At 42.8% G+C, this 22,237-nt stretch overlaps 1 protein-coding gene across 3 annotated transcripts in view; it reads right to left on the bottom strand.

Annotated features, from left to right (window-relative positions):
• ACSBG1 (acyl-CoA synthetase bubblegum family member 1) overlaps positions 1-22,237 on the bottom strand; it is a 450,391-nt gene that overhangs the window by 18,862 nt on the left and 409,292 nt on the right. For all 3 annotated transcript variants that reach the window (XM_069222050.1, XM_069222049.1, XM_069222051.1), the window contains exons 11-13: positions 17,090-17,307; positions 9,182-9,321; positions 5,336-5,582 (exon numbers count right to left, since the gene is read on the bottom strand). In XM_069222050.1, coding sequence (XP_069078151.1) covers positions 5,336-5,582; positions 9,182-9,321; positions 17,090-17,307 — 605 coding nt within the window. The remainder of the gene's footprint in view (positions 1-5,335; positions 5,583-9,181; positions 9,322-17,089; positions 17,308-22,237) is intronic.

Genomic DNA, 22,237 nt, shown 5'->3' with positions numbered 1-22,237 from the left:
ACCGTTAGGGCATCCAGAAACTCCTTTTATTTTCTGAGGATCTCCTGAATATCGAGGAGTAGCAGCAGATACATGTGGTATGTCCACTGACCGGGAAGACAGGAATTGTCATAGTGCAGTGTTTTCAGCCCGCAATTGCTGTAACTCTTGATCTTGTTGGACTGTCTGCAGCATGGCTTGTGCATTTTCTGCCACATCTCCCTGTGGTCCTTCCATGGCTGCCTCGCAACGCAGAATCTTTAGGCGTTTCAATCTGTCACGAACTACACACGGCTTCTCACCTCTGGATGCAGGATTTGAAAGGACACCCGGTCTTCTGCTGGTTCTGGATAAACCCAGATAGGGGCGACCTTTTCTAGTAGCCACGGTGCCGCTTGACAGAAAACGCCTAAGCAGACCGTACCATCCAGAAGGAGTCCTAGAGGAAAAACCCCAAGAAATGGGGAAAAAACCTCAAAACAGGAACTCCTGAAAAGGAAGAAAAGAACAGGACTTGAAAACAGGACAACAGGCAAAAATCACCAACAGCGAAACAGAAACGATTAACAGGAGCGAAGAGCACCACCGAAGGGAAGTGTTTGCAACGCAAGGCAGAGCAAGACTAAGGGGGTCATTCCGACCCCGGCGGGCGGCGGGCGGCGGGCGCCGCCCGCTGGGTGGAAACCACCCAAACACCACCCCGCGGTCAAATGACCGCGGGGAGCATTCCAACTTTCCAGCTGGGCCGGCGGGCGATCTTCAAAAGATCGCCCGCCGGCCCAGCGGGAAAGCCCCAGCAAAGATGAAGCCGGCTCCGAATGGAGCCGGCGGATTTGCTGGGGTGCGACGGATGCAGTTGCACCCGTCACGATTTTCAGTGTCTGCCAAGCAGACACTGAAAATCTTAATGGGGGCCTGTTAGGGGGCCCCACGACACCCGTTCCCGCCAGCCTCTTCCTGGCGGTGTAAACCGCCAGGAACAGGCTGGCGGGAAGGGGGTCGGAATCCCCATGGCGGCGCTGCATGCAGCGCCGCCATGGAGGATTCCCTGGGGCAGGGGAAAACCGGCGGGAAACCGCCGGTTCCCCTTTTCTGACCGCAGCTTTACCGCCGCGGTCAGAATTGCCCCGGAAGCACCGCCAGCCTGTTGGCGGTGCTTCCTCTGCCCTCTGCCCTGGCGGTTACAAACCGCCAGGGTCAGAATGAGGGCCTAAGTGACTCATATACTGGAAAACTGGAAGTGACATCACAGGAAAGTGAAACAACACCATCTTGAATTGGGAAAAGCCCATAGAAAAGAATAGGAAAAAGTTTGTAGTATAAAAGAAAATGGCATGCTGGGAAATAGAAACAGGAAGAAGACAACATGGAGACCAGCAGGAATGCAGAGAAAATGAAGTGCACAGAAACCAAGAAGAAAGGGAAAAAAAGACAAGAAAGAGACGACCATCGACAGTAAAAATAAAGGATTCCGTAAAATAGGTAAGGGCGACGCGACCTGGAGCACAAAACATGCTTCCTGGAACGCGTCGCCAAAACGGGAAAAAAACACAGAGGACGGCTCCCCGAAAATCGGGGGCGTGATCCGAGCGCGGTCGGAGAAAGAGACATCATGGTGAGGCGCGGCGTCACAGCATGTGTTCTGGTTTACTATTTCTATTGACATGAAATATTTTTTTTAAATCTAAACGTGCTTGTTTTATGTTAGCTTTAGTAACCAAGTGTGTGAATTGTAGGCTACTCAAGCGTGGCCAAATCGAGTTCGGACTGCAAGGCTATGGTCTGTGCTTGTCTTTGCTAATTAATTTGCTTCTTAAAAGAGTTCACCTCCCCCAGAATAAAGGCCTTCCATGCACTTCAAATGGCAAAAGAGGAAGCTGTACCAACATTTCGTATGAAAAAATAATCTATTGCTATATCAATATTTGCAACCCAGTTTGTGTCAGGTAATAGATACTTCTCAAAGCACCATCAGCTCTGCGATCCACCAACTGCAGATCTACGTATGGGGTTGAGTGGTCAGAAAAAAGGGTTGGCTAGTGTACCGGTTTTACTTCTATAGTAACTATGGGATACTAAAAAGAAGGCAATACTAGAGGCAGAATTATATCGCTTGGGAAAATAGGTGTCCTCTTTTCACAAAGGATGGTCAGCCCGCCAAGGATTGATTGATACAAAGTTGCATCTCAACTTTTCTAAAAAGTAGCAAGAACTCAGCTTGTTTTGCTACTTGCTTGCTCGAGAACAAACCAGTGTGACATCCTTTATTACACTAAAATCCCCTCCTTAAACCACTATCACCTGCCCCGCGTGCACCATAAGGTTATTATATAGCTCATCAAGAGAGGAAGCATCATCTTCAATGGGACCACAATAGCTTATGAAATGAACCAGCTGTTGGTGAATCGTAGTGCTTACCTAAATCCATCTTGCTCTGGGATCCCTTATCACCTGTTGTACTTCACACAAAAGATCACATGACATCAGTGCTGCCACCCCCCAAAACGATGCACTAGTTGATGCGAAGTGCGCATGCACGATAAATCCTGGTATACTAAGCAGGTTCTCTGGGGTCTTGAGGTGAGTCTCTTGCAGAAAAATGACTTGTGCTTTGTATGCTTTCAATTATGCCAAAATGAACCAATATTTTATCTTATTATTGATCCCGTTGGCAGTGCATGAAGCAATACAAGAAAAACAAGCCCTTACTTGACATTCAGAAGTTGCTCTAATCTTACTGACTCAGCATTCATTGTGGCTTCAAAGTGTATGAATCAGGGCGAAGGCCCATCCTTTCTTATTTTTTCTGGAACTAGGCAAAAGTGCTATGACCTGCATTGGTTGCTTTTCACACTGAGCCTTGGTCAAGAAAACTCAATGGTTTCTATCTCTTCCTGCCCTTTTTTCTAAATAATCAAACCATAAAATCAAACTATACGTAGATGACTTATTAGCACAACTGGCATAGTATACCCACTCGTAAAACTAATGAATTAGCCATCAAATATTGCAAAATACCTGGCTACAAAATTAACAGTAAGGTAAATGTATTTAACGATTCCACCAACATTAGTAAGGATTATAATTTATATGGTTGTAGTTTCGAAAAAGTATAATATTTCACCATTCAGCGGTGCTTAAGGAGGTACCTAATCCGATTAATTGAAATTAGCATCTCTAATGAGACGATTAAGTAAGTGAAAATGTAAATTCTTCATAGACTTTTATTTATTTTCCAGCATACTTCCATTTTTGTGTTATGGTGATAGGCTCAATTCCCAGTGGCTCCTCTCTGCCTTTCAGCCTCTTGATATTGATAATATCGGGAAGTGAGGCAGGAGGTTCTGCATACCTTTCTATGAGGCCCAGGTGGGTGGAGACAGTCATCAAAAGTTCTTCCACTGACTGGGCTCAACTTGTGCAAGAGTGGAGGATGCGCTGTGCGGCAGCAAGCTGTCAGTGAACTACACTTCCCAGCAGGCCAAAAACCCTCAACATTTTCAATTAAAAGGGTAGTCATCTTGGAATGTCTGGTATAACTTTCTACATGCGTCCACAGCAGTCTTGCTACAATGTTGCTGCAGAGGACATCGCAACATGAATTCTGGATTTCCCTCACAGAGTTCAATTGCTTCTTAAAGGATAGTGTATATAGTTTGTATGGATCATTGGATCAGAGAGAAGCATCCTGAAGTTATGTTGTTGATGAAAGCGTACGTTGAACTATTGTCTTATGCAGTCATCTGTACTGTTAAGACTGAGGCCATACTTTATTAAAGAATTGCAGAGAAATATTCTGGATGGAAGCAAACTTTCAACTATTCTCTGACTGGTATGCAGCATGCTGCCCCTACACAACACAGCTACTTCTGCAGGTGAAAAAATACATCAAATAATACACTGTGGTGTGTGCAGGTGGGGTGATCTGATGGAGTGTATGTCATCACTTTGTAAGTTATGAACAGTGTCTTAAACAGAAAATTATAAAAAATAATTAACTTCACTTATTTAATACTTGCTTCTGAGCTTTTACTCTTAGCAGTACTGTGATAAATAATACGTGACTATTACATCCTTCAATGAACTGATAGTGACATTCAAGTCCAGTTCCCTATTCTCTTCCCTCTTCCCCACTTCCTGACACAGTTAAGGCCAGACCTACCGTCTTTCTGCTGCTTGTTCTTTTAAGTGGAGATGATCTAGATATTTTGTATCAAGCTTTAGGTTTTTGTAATGATTGAAGGAGTAAGAAATTGCACATTTTTGTTGGAGGAAAAGGGATTTATCATGCATGTGAGCATAATCAAATGTTGTTACAAGTTACATAATCTAGAGCAGTGGTTCTTAACCTGTGGCTGCAGACCCGTAGGGGTCGGTGAGACCTACTGAGTGGGTCTACAACTGTCTGACAACATTAAATAATATTACAATTAAAATTTAAATTCATAAAGTATATACAAATACAGAATGAAAATAGAATATTTAAAAACTTTTTCTTTATTTGATTGCAAATCAAAAAAATGGTTCAATGTTTGAGAAGTATACTCGTTTTGTATTTTTGTGTATAGTTTTGAGATTCAAATCATAAAAACTGCTTGGCAAGGGGTCTCTAGCTTGCAACTATGAATCAGTTGGGTTCCGCTCAATTCAGTAGTGATTCAGTGGGGGTCCACAGAAGTCAAAACGTTATAAACCGCAGATCTAGAATGCTTCAGCTCAGCGGGGTGGATTACATTAACTGCCTGAACGGTGCTATGTGTGTGATCTGAACTAACTGGCACCAGGGCGCTATTTTGACATAATACTACATATTTGTAAGTGGTGTGCAATCTATTTCTCTGTGCATGAGTCAGTGCTGTATTATATTGTGTTTGTATTTTGGACAACATATGACAATTGATTTTTTGCTACAGACAGCTATAAATATGTTGTTAGGTACCAAGCACCAACTTGCTACAAATAAGTACACATTAATAAATTTTAAAAAAGTTCATCTAGACATGCTATGTTATTATGCCTGACTTGTAAATTGGTAAACTACGGAAAAAGTTTAATTGCTTTTCATGGAAGAATCTTTAAGTGAAGTGTTCTTTCTGAAATTCTAAATACAAATTTTTTCTTAGATGCCTTAGGAAAAAGTAACTCAAATCTATTTGTGAGGTAGGGGTTTGGTAGTAGGTGGCAGGAGAGGGTAAGGGACATATTATAATCGAAAATAAATGAAAAAAATGGAAATAAAAAAATACTATAAAATTTTACATCACACTGAAATATTTGTCATAAGTTTAGCAAAGGACAAAGGCCTTTAAAACATGTTATTGTATTATATTAAATTGAAGTTTAGTAAAGCACTTACCGAGTTCTCCTCCAGATATAGAAAAGTCCTTTGCCAAAACTGTCCATTTCTGGATTCTCTGGGCATGTGAGGTTGCTTTGGCGTTGACTCGATTGATTCCATCCTGGATGGCCTGGTACACAGCCTGGTCCCGGCTCCCTACAATCTCCGACACTTTGGTTGCTTTGCTGCCCACCTCCTGGCAGAACTCCACTGCTTCTTGAGTCAGGTTATCGGTGGGCTCGGACGTTTCAAAGTCAACTGTACTCTGTAAAAGAAATAAACTTTCAGGATTCTCCAGATGAAGTCTTTCTGTATTAGATAAATTAAGACGCGGCGGGAGTGAGATAAGCATCCCCACTACTCTGATCAAAGCAGGTGCAAGAGTATTTCTTCAGAGTTTAATACAACAGATGAACAGCGGTCGCAGCCGCATAAAGCAAGGGGAGGGCTGGGGTTGGGGGTGGCGTCAGACACAAGGTAAAAAATAAATAAAAATACAAATGTACCTTGCCTCCACCCCTGCCGCATCTTGCCGCCTCGCGCTCCTCTTCCTCTGGTATCCCAACATGCACTGGTGTGACACCAGCACAAGCTCCCCAGCAATCCTGGTGCTGCCTTCATGCAAAACCTTGCATGAAAGCAGCATCAGGATTGGTCTGAGCGGCAGTGACTGCCAATCACACATTACCCTGGGGTCTGTGCAGTTTCTTCACCCCGGCTATGTATACAACCAGGCTGGAGAAACCTAAGTGCGCATGTGTGTTTGACCGGCCTCCATCGGCCGGCCAAACACACATGCGCACTTAGGTGCACTCTCCCCTCCTCCCCACTTCCACCTCCGTGGCCCAGCCCTGCCCCTCCCTGCACTGCGGGCTGTGCCAGAAGCAGATAAATAAAACAATGTATTGTTTTATTTATCTGCTTCTGGCACAGCGAGTAGGGCGACGCTTCTTCGCCATAGCGAAGAGACCACCCCTGCAGATGAACTATCGCAAGAGCGGCATAGACAGAAACTCCTGAAGTCTTACAACAGGTCAGGGATAATGGGTTGCAAAGACAGCATCAATACAAAATTTCACATTTCGTGAATGCGTCAACCAATATAGCAAAGAATATTTATAAATTCACACAAACACCAAAGACAATTAGTGTTTCTGATAAACGTCTTTCAGGTGATGGGAGGTGGATACAGAATGGGGCATTACTAGGTCCTGTATTGGGTGTAAACACATGCCCTTTGGAGCTACTGTCTACCATGTGCTCAAAGCAAGTGGCAACTGGGGATGGGAGGGCGTCAGGGAGCAGAGCAAACTCCTGCATTAGGGATAAGGGTTGTATGCTCCCCCTCCCAGTTTCATTAGGGATCTGGGCTGAGCACTGTGCTTCCTGAAGTTTTACTGAGTGCGGATCCACACCCAGTAAAACTGGGATATATACTAAATATATAAGGATTAAAGGTTCCTATTTGCTACTGATTGCAAACTACATATTCTTACAATGGAACTCCCTTTTTTCATGCAAAAATAACAGGGTGTAAGCCCTGATCAGTGACGTAATGCAAAAGATGGGGCTTACCTGCAGAATGTGAAAAGGGGTTCATAATCTCCCATAACTCAGAGATATTAATATGCCCTCGGCTGAGGGGTCCCTTTAAAATGGTTGGGCCCACCCGGGAGGTCTGGAGTCCCCACTGCACCTCAGGGGCTGCAGGGACCTGCGTTAAGCCCCTTGCCTTGATATCATGTTAAGTTATTTTATCTTTTTTTTCCACTAAGTATTAATTTAGGTAGTGGAGATATTACCAAGCATTTGACATCCTGTTAGTTGTGTGAACAGCAACCTGTTGCAGTGATTTATCCAGAAGAGATTTTGTAACAGGGATTTCATTCCTGAGCTACAGTGGTGCGGGCAGGAAACTTGGGGTGCGTGGGTTATCTTCATGAATATGAAGAGGAAGTGTGTCTTCCAACCTAGCCAATGTCAATGTAGAGCCTCTGCATGGTGGGTTGCAGTAGAGGTTTAGGTCTTGAGGCCCATGGCAGCTATGGCATTGTTGTTGTGTAGTAGGAATGGATTGTGTTGTCTTGAGGTTATTTTAGCAGCTTTTTATGGGCAGCTTATTGTAGTTATAGGCCTGCAGTTTGTGCCCTTTACCTTAGTAACAATTTATTTTTATTCATTTTATTTTCTGAACAGAAGCTTCATTCTGCTGTGATGTTTTATTTCTCTTATCTCACACACTTTCAGCCTAGAAATTGTTTTCATTCCTTTTAGTCTGATATTTTTGTTCTGTGCTTTGCTCAAGGCTGTACTCTGTATTGTTGTCAGTACAAAGTGAAACACCAAAGTCCCTGCCACTTCACAGGAAACATATGTGTTCTTACGTTAGGGCAGTTTTCTCGGAACACCAGCTGTTTTATTGTAAAACATCCTTCTGCCCCCATATCCGGGTATGGGGGATTGTGTCTTCTTGGGGATCCTGAAAGCCAGATTAAGGCTATCACTGCTGTGCTCTAGTAGTGCTTTAGTTGCCTAGGTAGGAATTCCAACACTTAGCATTCTGAGACTATGGTGGGACTTTTCTTATGTTTCACTTTCCTTGTCACTGCATTGCTATTGTTATGTTTTATATTTTAACATCCTAATCATTGCAGTATATGCAATTTTATCTAGAACGCAGTTGATTCAATAAAATATATTGAACCATTTCTTTCTTCTGTTTTTTTTGTATGTGTGAGGCGAACGTGAGAGAAAAGGATGAGATCTGTTACAATACGATTTCCTTTCAGCTTCTGGTGAGGTACTGCTAGCTGGCCAAAAGGGTTAGGCCAAAAGTTGTCAAACGTTGTGGAATTTGACTCAGTTCCCCACGACTTGGCGGTGCTGCCGCCTGAATCCAGCAGTCTCATTAGGATAACGAGAGCCAACATGACAGTGTGCTCTTGCAAATTACGTTGGTGGGTATGAGTGAGACCAGGGCCGGACTGGGAACTCAAAGCAGTCCTGGCAATTTTGCAGGGCCAGCCGCAGGTTGTGTGTGATATTGCAGTGCTGCTTCAAAACCAGCCCCCACCTCTGCAAAAACATACCCCACCCTTCAGGCCTCCCTGGGAAACGCCTAATGCCCACTACATCAAGTCTGGCCCTGAGTGAGACTCTCTAATATTTGTGGTCTTCTGTTTCTCATCTGCTGTGCATTGTGCCTGATCATGCCACAATGGATTCTTGGTCCCCCATTTCTTTATAGAGTTATGTCCCTTTCTTGGAACATCTCTGTTTTCTTGGGTAGTAAAATTCCTGTTTTGTTGTGTCTGAGGTTTAGTGCCAGATACTCTATCCCTGTGTCTCATGTACCTTTGCCTGGTATGGATGGAGGAATGTAGACTGATTTTGAAAAGCTGACATTATCAAGAGAAATTCATTGTATGGATTTCCTGATGCAGAAACAAATCATGCCACCTGATACTTATAGTTGATGAATTGACAGCAACCTCTCTGACAACTCCTCTCCTGTCCAAATGTGAGACTACTATCCTGAGGAACCTATTGTGACCAAGGGTGACCCACAAGGTGGTCCTCTCTCCACCTCAGTTTTAAGTTCAAAATGCAGTTTCCCACACAAGCATCGAATATATTTCATTGTTATCGACTTAATCTTGTAAATTAGGGGAACATTTTTTATTAGGAATTTAAAAATTCACAGTTTACATCCTCAGCAGAAAGAAATAATGTTTTATAAAGAATGACACACGTTGGCAGTCTGGAGGTTGCATTTGAACTCAATGATCTTCCTCCGTATGAGCTTAATCATTACGCCAAACCTCCCATCTGCTGACATGATATAACCCAGGAGCCATATTTTACCTTCAGTGTTAGTAGCATTGATAGGAACTTCTTTTTATCTCCAATCAACACAGCGTAGCCTATAACTGGCAGTTCCTTCTTCACAGCATCCTCAATTGCCACTGGCGGGACATTCTCACCACCAGCTGTAATAAGCAACTCTGAATGAAAAAAAAAACAACAAACATTACTTCTCAAAGATCCGCATTACAAATGAACTCTACAGCCCTCCCGTCATTCTCCCCATTCCTCATCATGAGGTGGCTTCCTTCTCTTTTACTTTTTTGTCTTCTTGTATTTGCATGAAGTGCTCGGAATTTAAGAGTTATGTGGATCCACAAACATGACCTGTCTAGTCTAATAGGGCATGATGTAAGACTAGAATTCTGTAAACCTTGGGGCCTTTTATCATAATGTCTGCGTGGTTGACACTGCCTGTGAATCTTTAAAAATCAGGATGCACACGAAGAAGCTTTAACATGCACTAACTGAGCTTCTACAGCATCCCGACTCAGTTAATCATGGGGTTGGACACAGAGGAGATGGATTACCCAACTACTTCAATGGCCACACTTTGGAGACCAATTAGACTCCTGGGATGTCTGCAAACTACTGCTTCAGGCACATCTCCCAGTGTTTGCATAGGCCTTGAGCAAACATTGGAGAGGCACTACCATCACATTTCTACCATGTAGCTATGACATCACAAGGGTAAACTGGGTCCATCTTTTTATAATGTACACATATACGTCAATAGGGCAGTCAGTGTCTCAATGCACTAGCTGGGAAGTCTTCTCCCTTTATGGTGGACCACAGAGTTTTGCAAAGGCACTCCCAGTGAGACAGCAGTTACTAAATTTACTGAGGAGGAAAATATAGTGCACAAATCAGTTATATATCCCACTGAGAGTACCTGTCGGTGTCATCAGCAAGACTGCTTTGAATGTTCCTGTATACCCAAGACTTTACACTTTACAGGGGGCGAAACTCCCACTGGAGCTGAAGGGATCTAGTCATTTCTCAAGCTGTGGAAGTTACAAACACATTCAGTCCAAAATGAGAAACAATAAGAGTAGAGAACACGTTTATATTATTATGAGGTGGTTTATTGCCAGTGTCAAGAACAGATGGTTTACATCACCTCTTTCATGATCATCAATCTGGTTTAGGCCTGTAAGAGCCATGACTCGGCAGTGGCCAACATAAGAGAATAGCTCACCCTCGACAAAAACAGAAAAACAGCCCTAATACGACCTGTCCTCCTAGAAATCTGTGGAACCGTAAAGCACCACATACTGCAGTGAACACTAAATGAGTGGGCAGGAATGTATGGATCCATAGTGGAATGCATCACATTTTTCATCTTAAAATTCAGATACCAGGCTTGGATTGGGTCAGTGGAGTTGTCTAAAAGCAATCTGTCATGCTGTGTACCAGAGTGGTCAACTCTAATCTGCCTTATGTCGGAAACTAGTGCCAACTGTACAGAGAAAGCATCTAAATCCACCTGTGGCTGGATAACAGAGCATCTAACCCTGCCACATTACTGCATTCCTGAACTAAGTGTTCCATTGGATGAAAGGGAGCTCCCTGAGTATGAAGTCAAACTAGAGATTCTAGTTCTAGAGGAGAGAAATATATTCCCCTTTGCCAAACCTAGAGCCACCTGTATCAATCTTGCTGAAACTAACACATCTAGGAGCCTTGGTTGATGGCTAAGTGTTCCTATTTGCCACGTTCCTGCCGGTCTCCCAAAGTGGCTGTTGTGTGAGGATGCTGAGAGCCCCAATGATGACCTGCATGCACTGATGCAGCATCGTTTACGATGAATCGGCTGCCAGAAAAGTTAATTGACACATTGGCAATCTCCAAAGTTTGAAAATCAGGCCAATAGAATGAACCTGCTCAAATCCAGTTAAGTACATCCAACCCTTAAAGGACTGTAGATATTCCAGGTGGACAGACATTAAGTTCAAAGTTATCTGCAGCATACATAACGCCTACTGGGACACTGATCCAAGATATCTGTCAAGAATGATACTTCACTGGAATTAACCATTTATTCTTCTCCCAACCAGGGTGACAGAAAGACTTTGTGGGCCCCTGGTGGTACTTCCCATCCCCGGTAGAGAGGCCAAGCCAGGGCGGCTTCTTTCACTGTGATTATAACCCTTGTGGTCTGATGGTGTGGTTTCCCGCTTATGCATCACCCTCCTTGAGCATTATTGCGAAAAAGCAACTGGGAGGAGCTGCCATTGAAAAAGGGTGAATCTCCCCTTTCCCATGCTATCTCTCCCATTGCCATTGGTGCTCAGGTAACTGAGTTGTTCTCCTGAGCACTCATCACACTGAAAGCAGCTGGACCCTTTAGTTTTCGCCCGCTTGCAGTTTTACCTTCAGTGACGTCAGTTTGCATGGTGCGCTGAGCCTCACGGAAAATAAGAGAAATATATTGGACTAGGAAGGAAGCACTTCCCTTGCAGCCCCGGGTGGGGGCCTGAATAGAGAATCCTCCTGGGATTACGAACCACGGGTATGAGGGAGTGACCTCTACATCGCCCGCACTGTAAGGCTAGCGCAGAGGACATCGAAGTCAAGTCTTCTATACTTAAGAGGATAAACTTTCACTTCCTAACAACACCCAAAAATACTCAGAATAGCTAACAAACACACTTTTGCTCTTTTCCCTATTTACATTTTTAGCAAGTACTGTGTGGTTTTTTAACTGTTTTTTATCCTACTTTGTATGCCAGAATCACCACATTGAAAGCGGTGGGCATCCCAAAGGGGCATTTTGGTGGTGCTGTTCTGAAGAGACCATTTTGAAAAGTCTATTTGTTCACTGACTGTATCACACATAAGGTACATGCCCTATTTAAAGAAGGCTAAGCATGGGAAATCACTTCAGAAACCAAGTATGGTTTAGAACTTTATATTTTTTTAATTTATTTTAAAATGAGTAGGGTACAATAGCGCACATTACCATAAACATCACTTGGCTTACAAGGTGCCAAGAGACCTTCGTGTGGCTACCAATCGAAAATGTATATAGTATGATGAACAAGAAAATAACTCTTCAACTCCCCCCTCGCCACTGCGCTGTCCCCCGCCATCTGATTAGCTTGTATGATATGTTGTTTGAGTAACAGTTCCATTCTGTGGACCATCCATAGGTTTGTGTTTCGGTGGTAAGCCTGACCTGGGTTTACATATGTTAAAGAGAGTGGATGCGCGTCAGAAGAAGGACTCTTAAGTACCCGGGACAAGTAAGCTCTCTGTATTCCTTTGACAAAAAGTCAATACATGTCTCCCACATGCTTTCAAACTTTCCCTCCAGAGATGCAGAGAGCTTCTTCATATCAAATATGTTATGTCAAGAAATGTATTGTATTAATCCAAAAAATAAAATAAAGACAGTGTATCACAATCACCATGAATATCAAAAAAAGATAAAAAGGTACTCAACATATTTATATAAGTTAAAATCTGTAGTAAAAGGTTTCTAAACTCGAGAGACTAACACTTTGTAAACATTGTCTAAAAATTTCATTAGTCTTATAATTGCCCGGTTATCTTTGATTCTAAAACAGTATCTGACAGCCTCCAGTGTAGATATTATTTTTGCCTTGCATATCAAGTACGCTACAAAGCCTTTGAAGCCAGGCCCAACACTCCTGTGTTTGCTCCTTGCTCTAAAGTGCTGTTATGGACTGTCGCACAGCAGACAGCGCTATGGGAATGGCCATACCCCTCACTGATTGTACGGGAACAGTCAGCTTATTTGGAAGGCCAAATAATTTGTAGACAGAGAATCATACATATCAGCAAAAAACATGTTGTTAATACTAGTGAGTACTTCTTCCAAGTAACAATGTAGTTTAGGACAATTTCACAGTAAGTGGGTGAGAGTACCTGTGCTTCCATAGTTACTCCAGCAATTTGCCGATCGTACCAGGGTACCACTTGGATACCTATTCGGGCGTATAATACAAACAGTGCGCCATTTTAATTAGTGTCAGTCTTTATATTCCGTCCCTTCTGCCCCTGCTGAGAACTCAAGGTTACCCATCACGATACATTGGAGATGGTATGGTCATCAATCCCCCTGTGATAGCCACCCTGTCCCAATGCGTCAAGGGTAGCCCTTAGTATTGGGGAGATGTATACACCCCAGGGTCTATGCTTTTTGGCTAACTATGCTACCTTCCAGATGTGGGAGTCGCCAACTGCTTGTTCCAGGAAACACCAACGTTTCTCCAAGGTCAGACGGTGCCTCTCAACTATGCAGCGTAGCTGCACCACTCTATAACAGAGTGGTAAAAAAGGAACCCCAAAACCACCTCTCTCAACCATTTGCAATGCTTGTCGTTTCGCAGGCGTGTCTTAACCTCCCAAATAAAACTGTCAATGACTTGCTATATTTTCTGCAGTGCACCCGACGGTGGCTGCACGGGTAACGTTTGCATCATGTATAAAGTTGTAGGCAGTAGGGTAATCTTGATTTCCTCAATGAGGCCAAACCATGTCAAAACCCACCCCTCCCCCATCTGCCAGCTCTGCAGATCTTTGTGCGTTGTTGCAAGTAAGTTGGTGTAGTTATGTAAGGCTATTTTGTCAGTGGTGGGACATATTTTTATACTCAGGGATGGAATATGTTGCTGTGTCCACAATAGTGGATATGAGTGTTTGTTAATACGTGACCTAAGAGTATTCATTTTAAATCCTGATGCTTGGCCGAAGGAGGTAACGGGATCCAATAGCATGACCATCACGTCATCAGCATACAGAGCTGGTTTGCAGTGTGGGGTCCAAAACTGTATTTACAACATTAGAGAGTTCAGTCGTACCCTCTCCGACAAGAGCTCCATATATAGTGCGATTAGGAGAGGAGACAACGAGCATCACTGTCTCTTTCCTATTCTCACAGCCAATGGTTGTGTCAGGAGCCCATTTACTCTAATTCTAACCACTGGTGCAGAGTAACCGTCCAATTGCCAGGATTTAAACCTGGTGTCCAGACGGATCTTACCCAGTATCTCCGACAGGAATGGCAAGTGGACCCGATGAAAGGCCTTTTCTGCATCGATAGAGAGTAGAAATGTAGGGTCCTTAGTTGTTTTTGCTTTTTCAATATCTCTACTTTGTATTTAGACATTTGTGGTTTGTGCCAGATTCTAGCAACACATTCAAATGAAAACATTTATTTTTGTACCTTTCACACAATAAAACAACTAAAAAAAGTAAAAATATGTACACAAGCTTCCTTCTTTGCCATGTCTACAAATATAAGAATTATAACAAAAAATGCTCCTTAAAAAACGTAATACCATTATAATGATTCTCTTTATTATACTGCCCTTATAAAACAATATACAAAGTCATAACAAACACACTGTAATGGTCAGGTCTATTGGCTTTGTGAATGGTTTTCCAGAATAGGATAGCATTGGGAGTTTATTTCAACAGTTGCTGCCTGTGATTCTATCAGACGCTAGCTGCAATGCAACTTACAGAAAACGGATAGTTGGTGATTTTTGCTATGAAGACTTGGTCAAAGTTAGTAAACTGTTTTTTTATTTTTCTGAAAGTGTCTTTATGAGGCACTGTGCCCCAAATGCAGGTTTTTGGCAAAGAACTCCTGGCTCCAGGCCAGAGAACTAAATTAAGCATGAGGCTTCATCATGTGATCAAAGGAGCATCAGCTTCTGTATACTCGCAACCTGATGGACTAAACTGTGGACGTTGGACTAATGTGAGACCTGGCATCTTTGGTGTAGTCTCCTCTGTCTTTTTGCCACTCCTTCCTGTGCTTTGACTGTGTGCTGGACTTTGTTTTTGCTGGTTTTGGTACTCTGGGCACTTTACCAAAGTTGACCAGTGCTAAAGTGCAAGTGGTCCCTGTGTAATTGGCTTTTCCATGATTGGCATATTTGATTTACTAGTTAAGTCCCTAGTAAAGTGCACTAAAAAGTGCACTAGAGATCCCGGGGCCTGTAAATCAAATGCTACTAATGGGCTTGCAGCACTAATTGTGCCACCCACCTGAGTAGCCCTGTAGAGAAGGCTCAGACCTCCCACTGCAGTGTCTGTGTGTGCAGTTTTAAACTGCCATTTCGACCTGGCAAGAGTACCCACTTGCCAGCCCAAACCTTACCTTTATGTACATGTAAGGCACCTCTAAGGTATGCCCTAGGTAGCCCCAGGGGCAGGGTGCAGTTTATGTTAAAGGTAGGACATGTATTGACATGGTTTACATGTCCTGACAATGAAATACTGCCGAATTCCGTTTTCACTGTCACAAGGTCTATCTCTCTCATAGGTTAACATGGGGGTTGCCTATAAATACCCTTAAAGAGTAGTTTCCCTTTGAGAGCAGATAGAAATATGGAGTTTGGAGTCTCTGAACTCACAATTTAAAAATACATCTTTTAGTGAAGGTGGTTTTTAGATTGTTAGTTTGGAAATTACACTTTTAGAAAGTGGGCGTTTTCTTGCTTAAACCATTCTGTGACTATGCCTGTTTGTGGATTCCTTATCATATAACTTCAAGGCTTCAAGAGGAATCTCTGCCAGAAGAGCTGAAGGAGAAGTGCTGCCTGTGACTGTGCTTTGTTGGGCTACCCCACAGTTGCTGCTTCTGCCTGTGAAAGGGGGCAAAGACTGGACTTTGTTGTGCTTTCCTGCTTGAGAGGTATCGGCAAGGGCTTGGACTGAGCTTGCCCCCTTGTTCTGAAGTCTCAGGGACATCAAAGACTTCCGCTACCAGCACCTGGACTCGCTGCTGAGACTCCTACCCTGCCAAGTGGTGCCTAACCCAGACCCTGGGCCCTTGAAAAGAGAAGCTGGTGGGAAACCAAGAAGAACCAAGTGCACCGACTTCGGAAGACTCAGGACTAACGCCACTGCCGGATTCCACACGGCTGCCTCCAACTGAAGCCATGGTCCTCGCTGGAGTGCGACGACCCCACAGGCTTGATGCTGCCGCAGCCTCGCTGAAGTCCATCGCTCCGTGAGTCCTGAAGTGGCATGTCACCGACATACGTGACATCCGACTTTGCCGCACCAAGCTGTGACCGCCGGATATCGATCCTGCCGGAAGTGTGCAGATCCAACGTTTTCACTGACGCCACCTCACCCCCACAGCAAGGACCCGACGCCTCACACCGACGCCTCCAGTTCCAGCGACGCCTCGATCCCCGACTCCGTGCACCGGCTTGTTTCCTCATTTACACAAGGTACTGTACATAGGGGGTCTGTGTGACTCTGTGACCAGCGCCATTAGCGTTGGATTGTTGGGAATGACTCATAACTTTGGTTGTGTATGTTGGATGTTTGTCGTTTTGGTCTTGTTTTACTTAAATATTGGCTAGTTGTTTAACCTGGTGTTGAGTCCTTTTGTGGTGTTTTCACTGTGTTACTGTGTGTGACTGTACAAATACTTTACACATTGCCTCTGAGATGAGCCTGACTGCTTGTGCCAAGCTACCAAGGGCGTGAGCAGGGGTTATTCTAGGTGTGTATCTCCCTTACCCGGACTAAAGTGAGGGTCCCTGCTTGGACAGAGTGCAAACTGACTGCTAACCAGAGACCCCATTTCTAACAACTACAGAAACTGTCCTGGTCTTCTCTACCATATCCTTGTTTGAAAATGTAATAGACGCCTACAATAAAAAGACATGAAATAGTGACTGCTCTGTAAGAACTGAAAAATAATTATGTAGTCAGGCTAACCAGGCCACTATATCTGAAATATCTGAATCTTAAATATATTAGTGGCAATGACAGTTCCAGAGAACCACATAGTAGAAACAGGCAACTGTATGTTTTTATTTTCAACGGACGTGAGAGTCTTTTCTTCAAAAAGTCAACTTAAATTGGAAGCTGCTGATATGACTAAATTTGAGAGAGAAGTTAATATTTCCTTCTTACCTTTGATCCGACCAGTAATGTAAAGGAAGCCATCCTTGTCTACTGTTCCCAGGTCTCCGGAGTGCAACCATCCATCATCATCAAACACCTCCTTTGTTTTGTCTTCCAAGTTTAAATATCCCATGAATACTGTCCTTCCCCAGAAACAGACTTCTCCAGTTCCTTCAGCATCTTCATTGGCTAGTTTCACTTTACTGCCAGGCACTGATTTACCAACACTGTAAGCAACATTAAAAAAGGCAGTGGCATGAAAATCAAAATAGGTTATCTGAACCTCCACAATGTATGTGTAGCTTGTTTCAAGAAGAGTCTAATTAGGACATCTACTGGGTTATTCATTGGAGTTGGGATGCAGCACTCTGTGACCTACTGTTATCAATCCGCCCTGCATCAGCAAACATGCACTGGAAAGGTATCCGAAAAGACCGGAATGGCATTGCTTTAGAAACTATTATGCCTGAAAATTGTGAAGGGTTGTCGTAGTTGGACTCCAGGGACGCCTTTACAGAATGGCACTGATATAGCTAAATCAAAACATTTCTCTAAATAGAAGCACAGCAGCCATTTTAAAATAAATAATAAAATAAATGGGCTAAAACAGATCAAACTAAGTAGATTAAAAGTCACTAGGTGACGGGGAACAGGCCCATTAAAACTAAATAGGATCCACTACAGGGTGCCATCATCTTCCAAGTGAACGGCTCGACTCAGACAACACCAACATTACCTGTCAAAAAGGTATTTAATCTACAGGTACTAAATAGGCAATAGATACTTACATTTTTAGAAGTCATGCAATCACTATTGATCAGTCAGCCAGCTTGTTAATCATGTTTTTTTGATTTTGTCTTTTTCTCTACTACACATCCTAGTTGAAAACTCTCTTTTTAGGGTCGAGCATGCGTTGCATGCGCTCGCGCATGCGTATCGCAGCGAGACTCTTTAGTGTTCAGAAAAGGGCTCGGAGCCCTGTCAACTTCACATCAGTTCGTGGGCTTGCTTAATAAAATCTGCTTGCTTTAATTAGTCGAAGGCACGCATACGGCATGCCTTTTCCTGTGGCTAGCCCTCCTCGAGCGCAGCGACCAAGTACAGAAAACATGCGAGACTTGCTGTTTTCCATCGGGCTCGTGGACTTCTTTTTCTCTAATTTACTAGCGTGATCTCGCTTGGCAGAAGTCGAGCGCTTTACATAGTTAATTTCACTTTTTCGGGTTATGTACATAAATGCACTTTTGCCCGATAGGTGAAAAGTCGGGTTAGGAGTTTACAACGCGATCAGCTCTAACATAAGCAAACGCGAGACCCGTTGCATTGTAAATGCTTGTTAGTTTTGGATTGACTGTGCTGCATCAAAAGAACCCATAGTCGATTTAGTATGAATGTTTTTTTCTCTGAGTCAAAGTCGGCACTTTGATTGTGATTTAGCTCCCTTTCCTCGGATACCTTTTCTATATCCTGACTCTTCCTTCTGGCCAGAAGAATTTATCCACAGATAGTCATTGTGAAAGACTGGCAAACATATTGGCTATATTACTCTCTTTTTTTATTTCTGCAGCCATTTTCAGCGCATTCTCCTCCCACCTCAGAAGACAAAAATGGGCACTTATTAGATAAACATGTCTCCGAAAGTATGTTGGATCCATGAATGAATTAAATAAAGAAGAGAAGAATGACTACAATGAGTTATGTTTAAGGACGAGCAAAGGGAATTTGATATTAAGGTCTACAACTCGAAAAAGAAGGAGACAAAGGTATGCAGGAATATGGATGCAAAGTAGATCATATAATAAGGGTTTGAAGGGATGAGTGGGTGATGGAAGCGTTACAAATATTAAATCGAGCTCACCTTGTGAGGTAACATCAAGGAATGAAGTGCCTTTCTTAGTGTGGGCCTATGGAAGAAGCAAATGCTTCCATTGAATCAACTGGATCAGCCAATGTGACTTGAACTGCTGGTAGATGCCAACATTGTTTACCATATATTTGCATTTTAGTCCATCTGTGAATTTAAAAATATTGAAAATATTGTTCATAATGCCCTCACCAAGTATTTTTGTGAATTGTCTTCTTCCTTTTGTTTTCTTTAGTTTTTCACTTTTACTTCAGTTGGGATTAGACATTGCACTACATGTTTTTCTGTCAGCACTTTTTTTGGTATTGTGTTACAAAAGTTTAATTGATTCTAGATTTGAACCGTAAGCCACTTGGCTAGGAGACATTTGGATGAAGTAATATCTGACAGGTGAAATTATGCAAACTGGCGGGTCTATAGGCTCGATGGTGAACTAGTAAGGTAAGTAATGTGGGTTTCTTTTATCATTTTGCCACTAGACAGCTGTGTGGAATGTTCACTTTGTAATTCCTGATTTTAGATTATTATAATAATTTTTATAAACCATGGTGGTCTAATTATATTATGTGCCATATTTCCTCACGATATCTTGATTTTCATGTAGGTGGACGTAATCGGAGGTGCTGCAGGATGGCAGTTTGTGGATATATATATGTATTTATATACACATATATATATCCACAAATGCTAATACATTTTAGTTACAATTACATATCATTTATTGATGGTAGCATACTGGGATTTCATGAATCATGTTTGAGAGAAAACTGTTTCTTATGATTTTTCCATAGAGGTGATGGAAGCTCCTCCAGAAGCTAAACTGATGGCATTATTTCTGTAAATTCACACTATCTTTTTCAGTCATATGAGAATGAAGTCTGACATTCTAGTAAAACATGTACTTCCAATAGGACCAGCCTGTCATTTGGCTCTACTGCAGCCCCCAGTGTGTTCTAAAGAACAACTAGAGCACTAACAGTCTTACTTATGACAAAAGTGTGGCACACCTAAAGCCATCTTGATTGAATCAAACTGTTAAAACGTAAAACACTTAATTTAGAAAAGAACAAAATGAGGGGGTTCATTTTGTCATAGAAATTATGATTAGCACTGTAGAAATATAAATTAGAACATGTTTAAATTGAGTTCTAAAAAATCTTTCTGTTCTGTTTTATTAAAACATTCTGACATGTGGACTGAAACATGCACTTTCAACACCAGCAGCGGACTGACAGTTAACACCCTGATGAGCAGCAGCTTACAGTGTTCTAATGAGCAACTACATTGCTGACATTCTGAATTCATGCCAAAAAATGTGGCACATCTAAATGCCATCCTTATGGAATCGAAATGGAAAACTGAAAGCATTTTCTACTGAGGATACTGCAGAAAATAAGGGAATTAGGGATCGTCATATCAAACAAGTCTCTCAAGATGGCCATCAGGGGAAAAAAGAGCCCAAATATAGCACACATATCACACAAATGCAGCCCAAGTATAGCCCAATGACAGAAGTGTGCAAAACAGGGCTTATTTACAACCCCCTTGCTGTAACATCACTTTTTTGTGATACTGGGGTGGACCAAGCAGTCCCCTACACTGCGCCACATTTACTAACTGGCGCAATGGGACCATTGTGTCAGTTTGTAAAGTTCTGCACCACACGTCTTCTCAGAGCTGGGCTATTCAACAGGGGACCCTCCTGGCATTGCTCAGATTACCGACGCTAATCCAGCACTGCACCACTTTTGCACCAACAGATGTGACAGATTTTCTGGTGCATCTGTGGAATCTTACACCATGGAGCGCTGTGTCATAGATACAGCACTACCATGGCGTTGTTAAAGGGTCTGGTTGGCGCAAAAAAACTGGTGCATCTACGCCGATGCAACAGTTTCTAGTAAATGAGGCCCTTAATTTTGTAGTTTGTTTGACATTTCATATAACGCAGACTTGACACAAAGATATTGGAGTGCTTTACATGAGCATCACTTACATTACACAGGGACACATTCATTGTGGTACATAAAGATAGCAAATCATTTAAAAGTGCTTTGTCGCTATTTGAGAACTCAGAAAATAGGTTTCTATGGTTTTGTGCATGTAAAATCGGAACCTAACTATAACGTCCCGTTAACTTTAGTTTTTTTAGTGAACTTCAAATTTTTTGAATTCTATTTCCTAACTATATAACTATAACATCCCTGTAACGTTTGTTTTTTTCAATGAATTTATATATGTATATTGCCCAGTGATGGTTGCCAGTAGGTAGTTATAGTTAGGATCATGTTTCCATAGGAAATGCTTATTTTGTGTTCCTAATATTTTTGGCACCATTTGATGAATCGCCACAAAACTTTCCAAAAAAGAGCTCTTTGGTGCTAAGTTTGCACATGGAAAGTTTCAGAGTGATCCATCAAGTGGGGGCCAAGAAAAAATGGGGGAGATCAAAATGCATTTTTCCTATTTATTTTCCCATAGGAAAATTAGACACAGCTATAGCCTAAACGACTGAATGGATTTACACCAGATTTGTCAGAAAGCCAGATCTAGGTCCAGAAAGAGTGCTTTTTGTGTTTTGATGTAAATCATTTCCGTACTTTGGTAGCAATCAATGCTCAAAAACTTTGTATATCTAGGGACTCGGAGCCTCTGCGCATCCCGACAGATCTCTAGCTGAGATCTGATTGGCTCAATGAGGAAGTGGTGGCAGCCATCTTAGGACCGGAGGACTCAGTCCCGAATTGTAAAAAAAAGAAAAAAAAGACACAAGGGGCAGGGTAGGTTGTGGGATCCCTGCCTGAAGCCCAAAAACATTTTTTTTTATTAAATTCCACAAAATCAGTAGACCATGCTTCTTTATTTAAAGACTCCGGAGTGGATTAGAGCCCAGGGGAAGAGGGGATTATGGTTTTAGCCCCAGAAACCCCATTCACTGGGGCCTGATGCATTTTTGAGGAAGAGGGGAGCATGCGGCTTTCCCTCCCCAAGCCAATTTCGGCCCTGGTGACCTATCCCCAGGGGCCCAGCACATCTGGCCACCACCCCAGGTCCATTTCAGCCCCAAGGACCTAATGTCCTGGGGCCTAGCACATTTTTAAAGGGGGGCAATGGGCACACGGTTTCCCTTTCCAAGGCTGCTTTTGGCCGAGGGACCCCACCCCCTGGGGCTTGAGACACTTTTTATGGGGAGCAGGCCACACAGCCCGCCTTCCTCTTAATTAAAAAAAGGACCTGGGAGTTGGGGTCCCCAGGAATTAATAAGGCTTGGGGAGTGGGGTCCACATGTCCCC

This window comes from Pleurodeles waltl, chromosome 3_1, assembly GCF_031143425.1.
Source record: "Pleurodeles waltl isolate 20211129_DDA chromosome 3_1, aPleWal1.hap1.20221129, whole genome shotgun sequence".
NCBI lineage: Eukaryota > Metazoa > Chordata > Amphibia > Caudata > Salamandridae > Pleurodeles > Pleurodeles waltl.
Note: the sequence above shows the minus strand (reverse complement) of the source record. Positions and strands in the feature narration are given on the sequence as shown.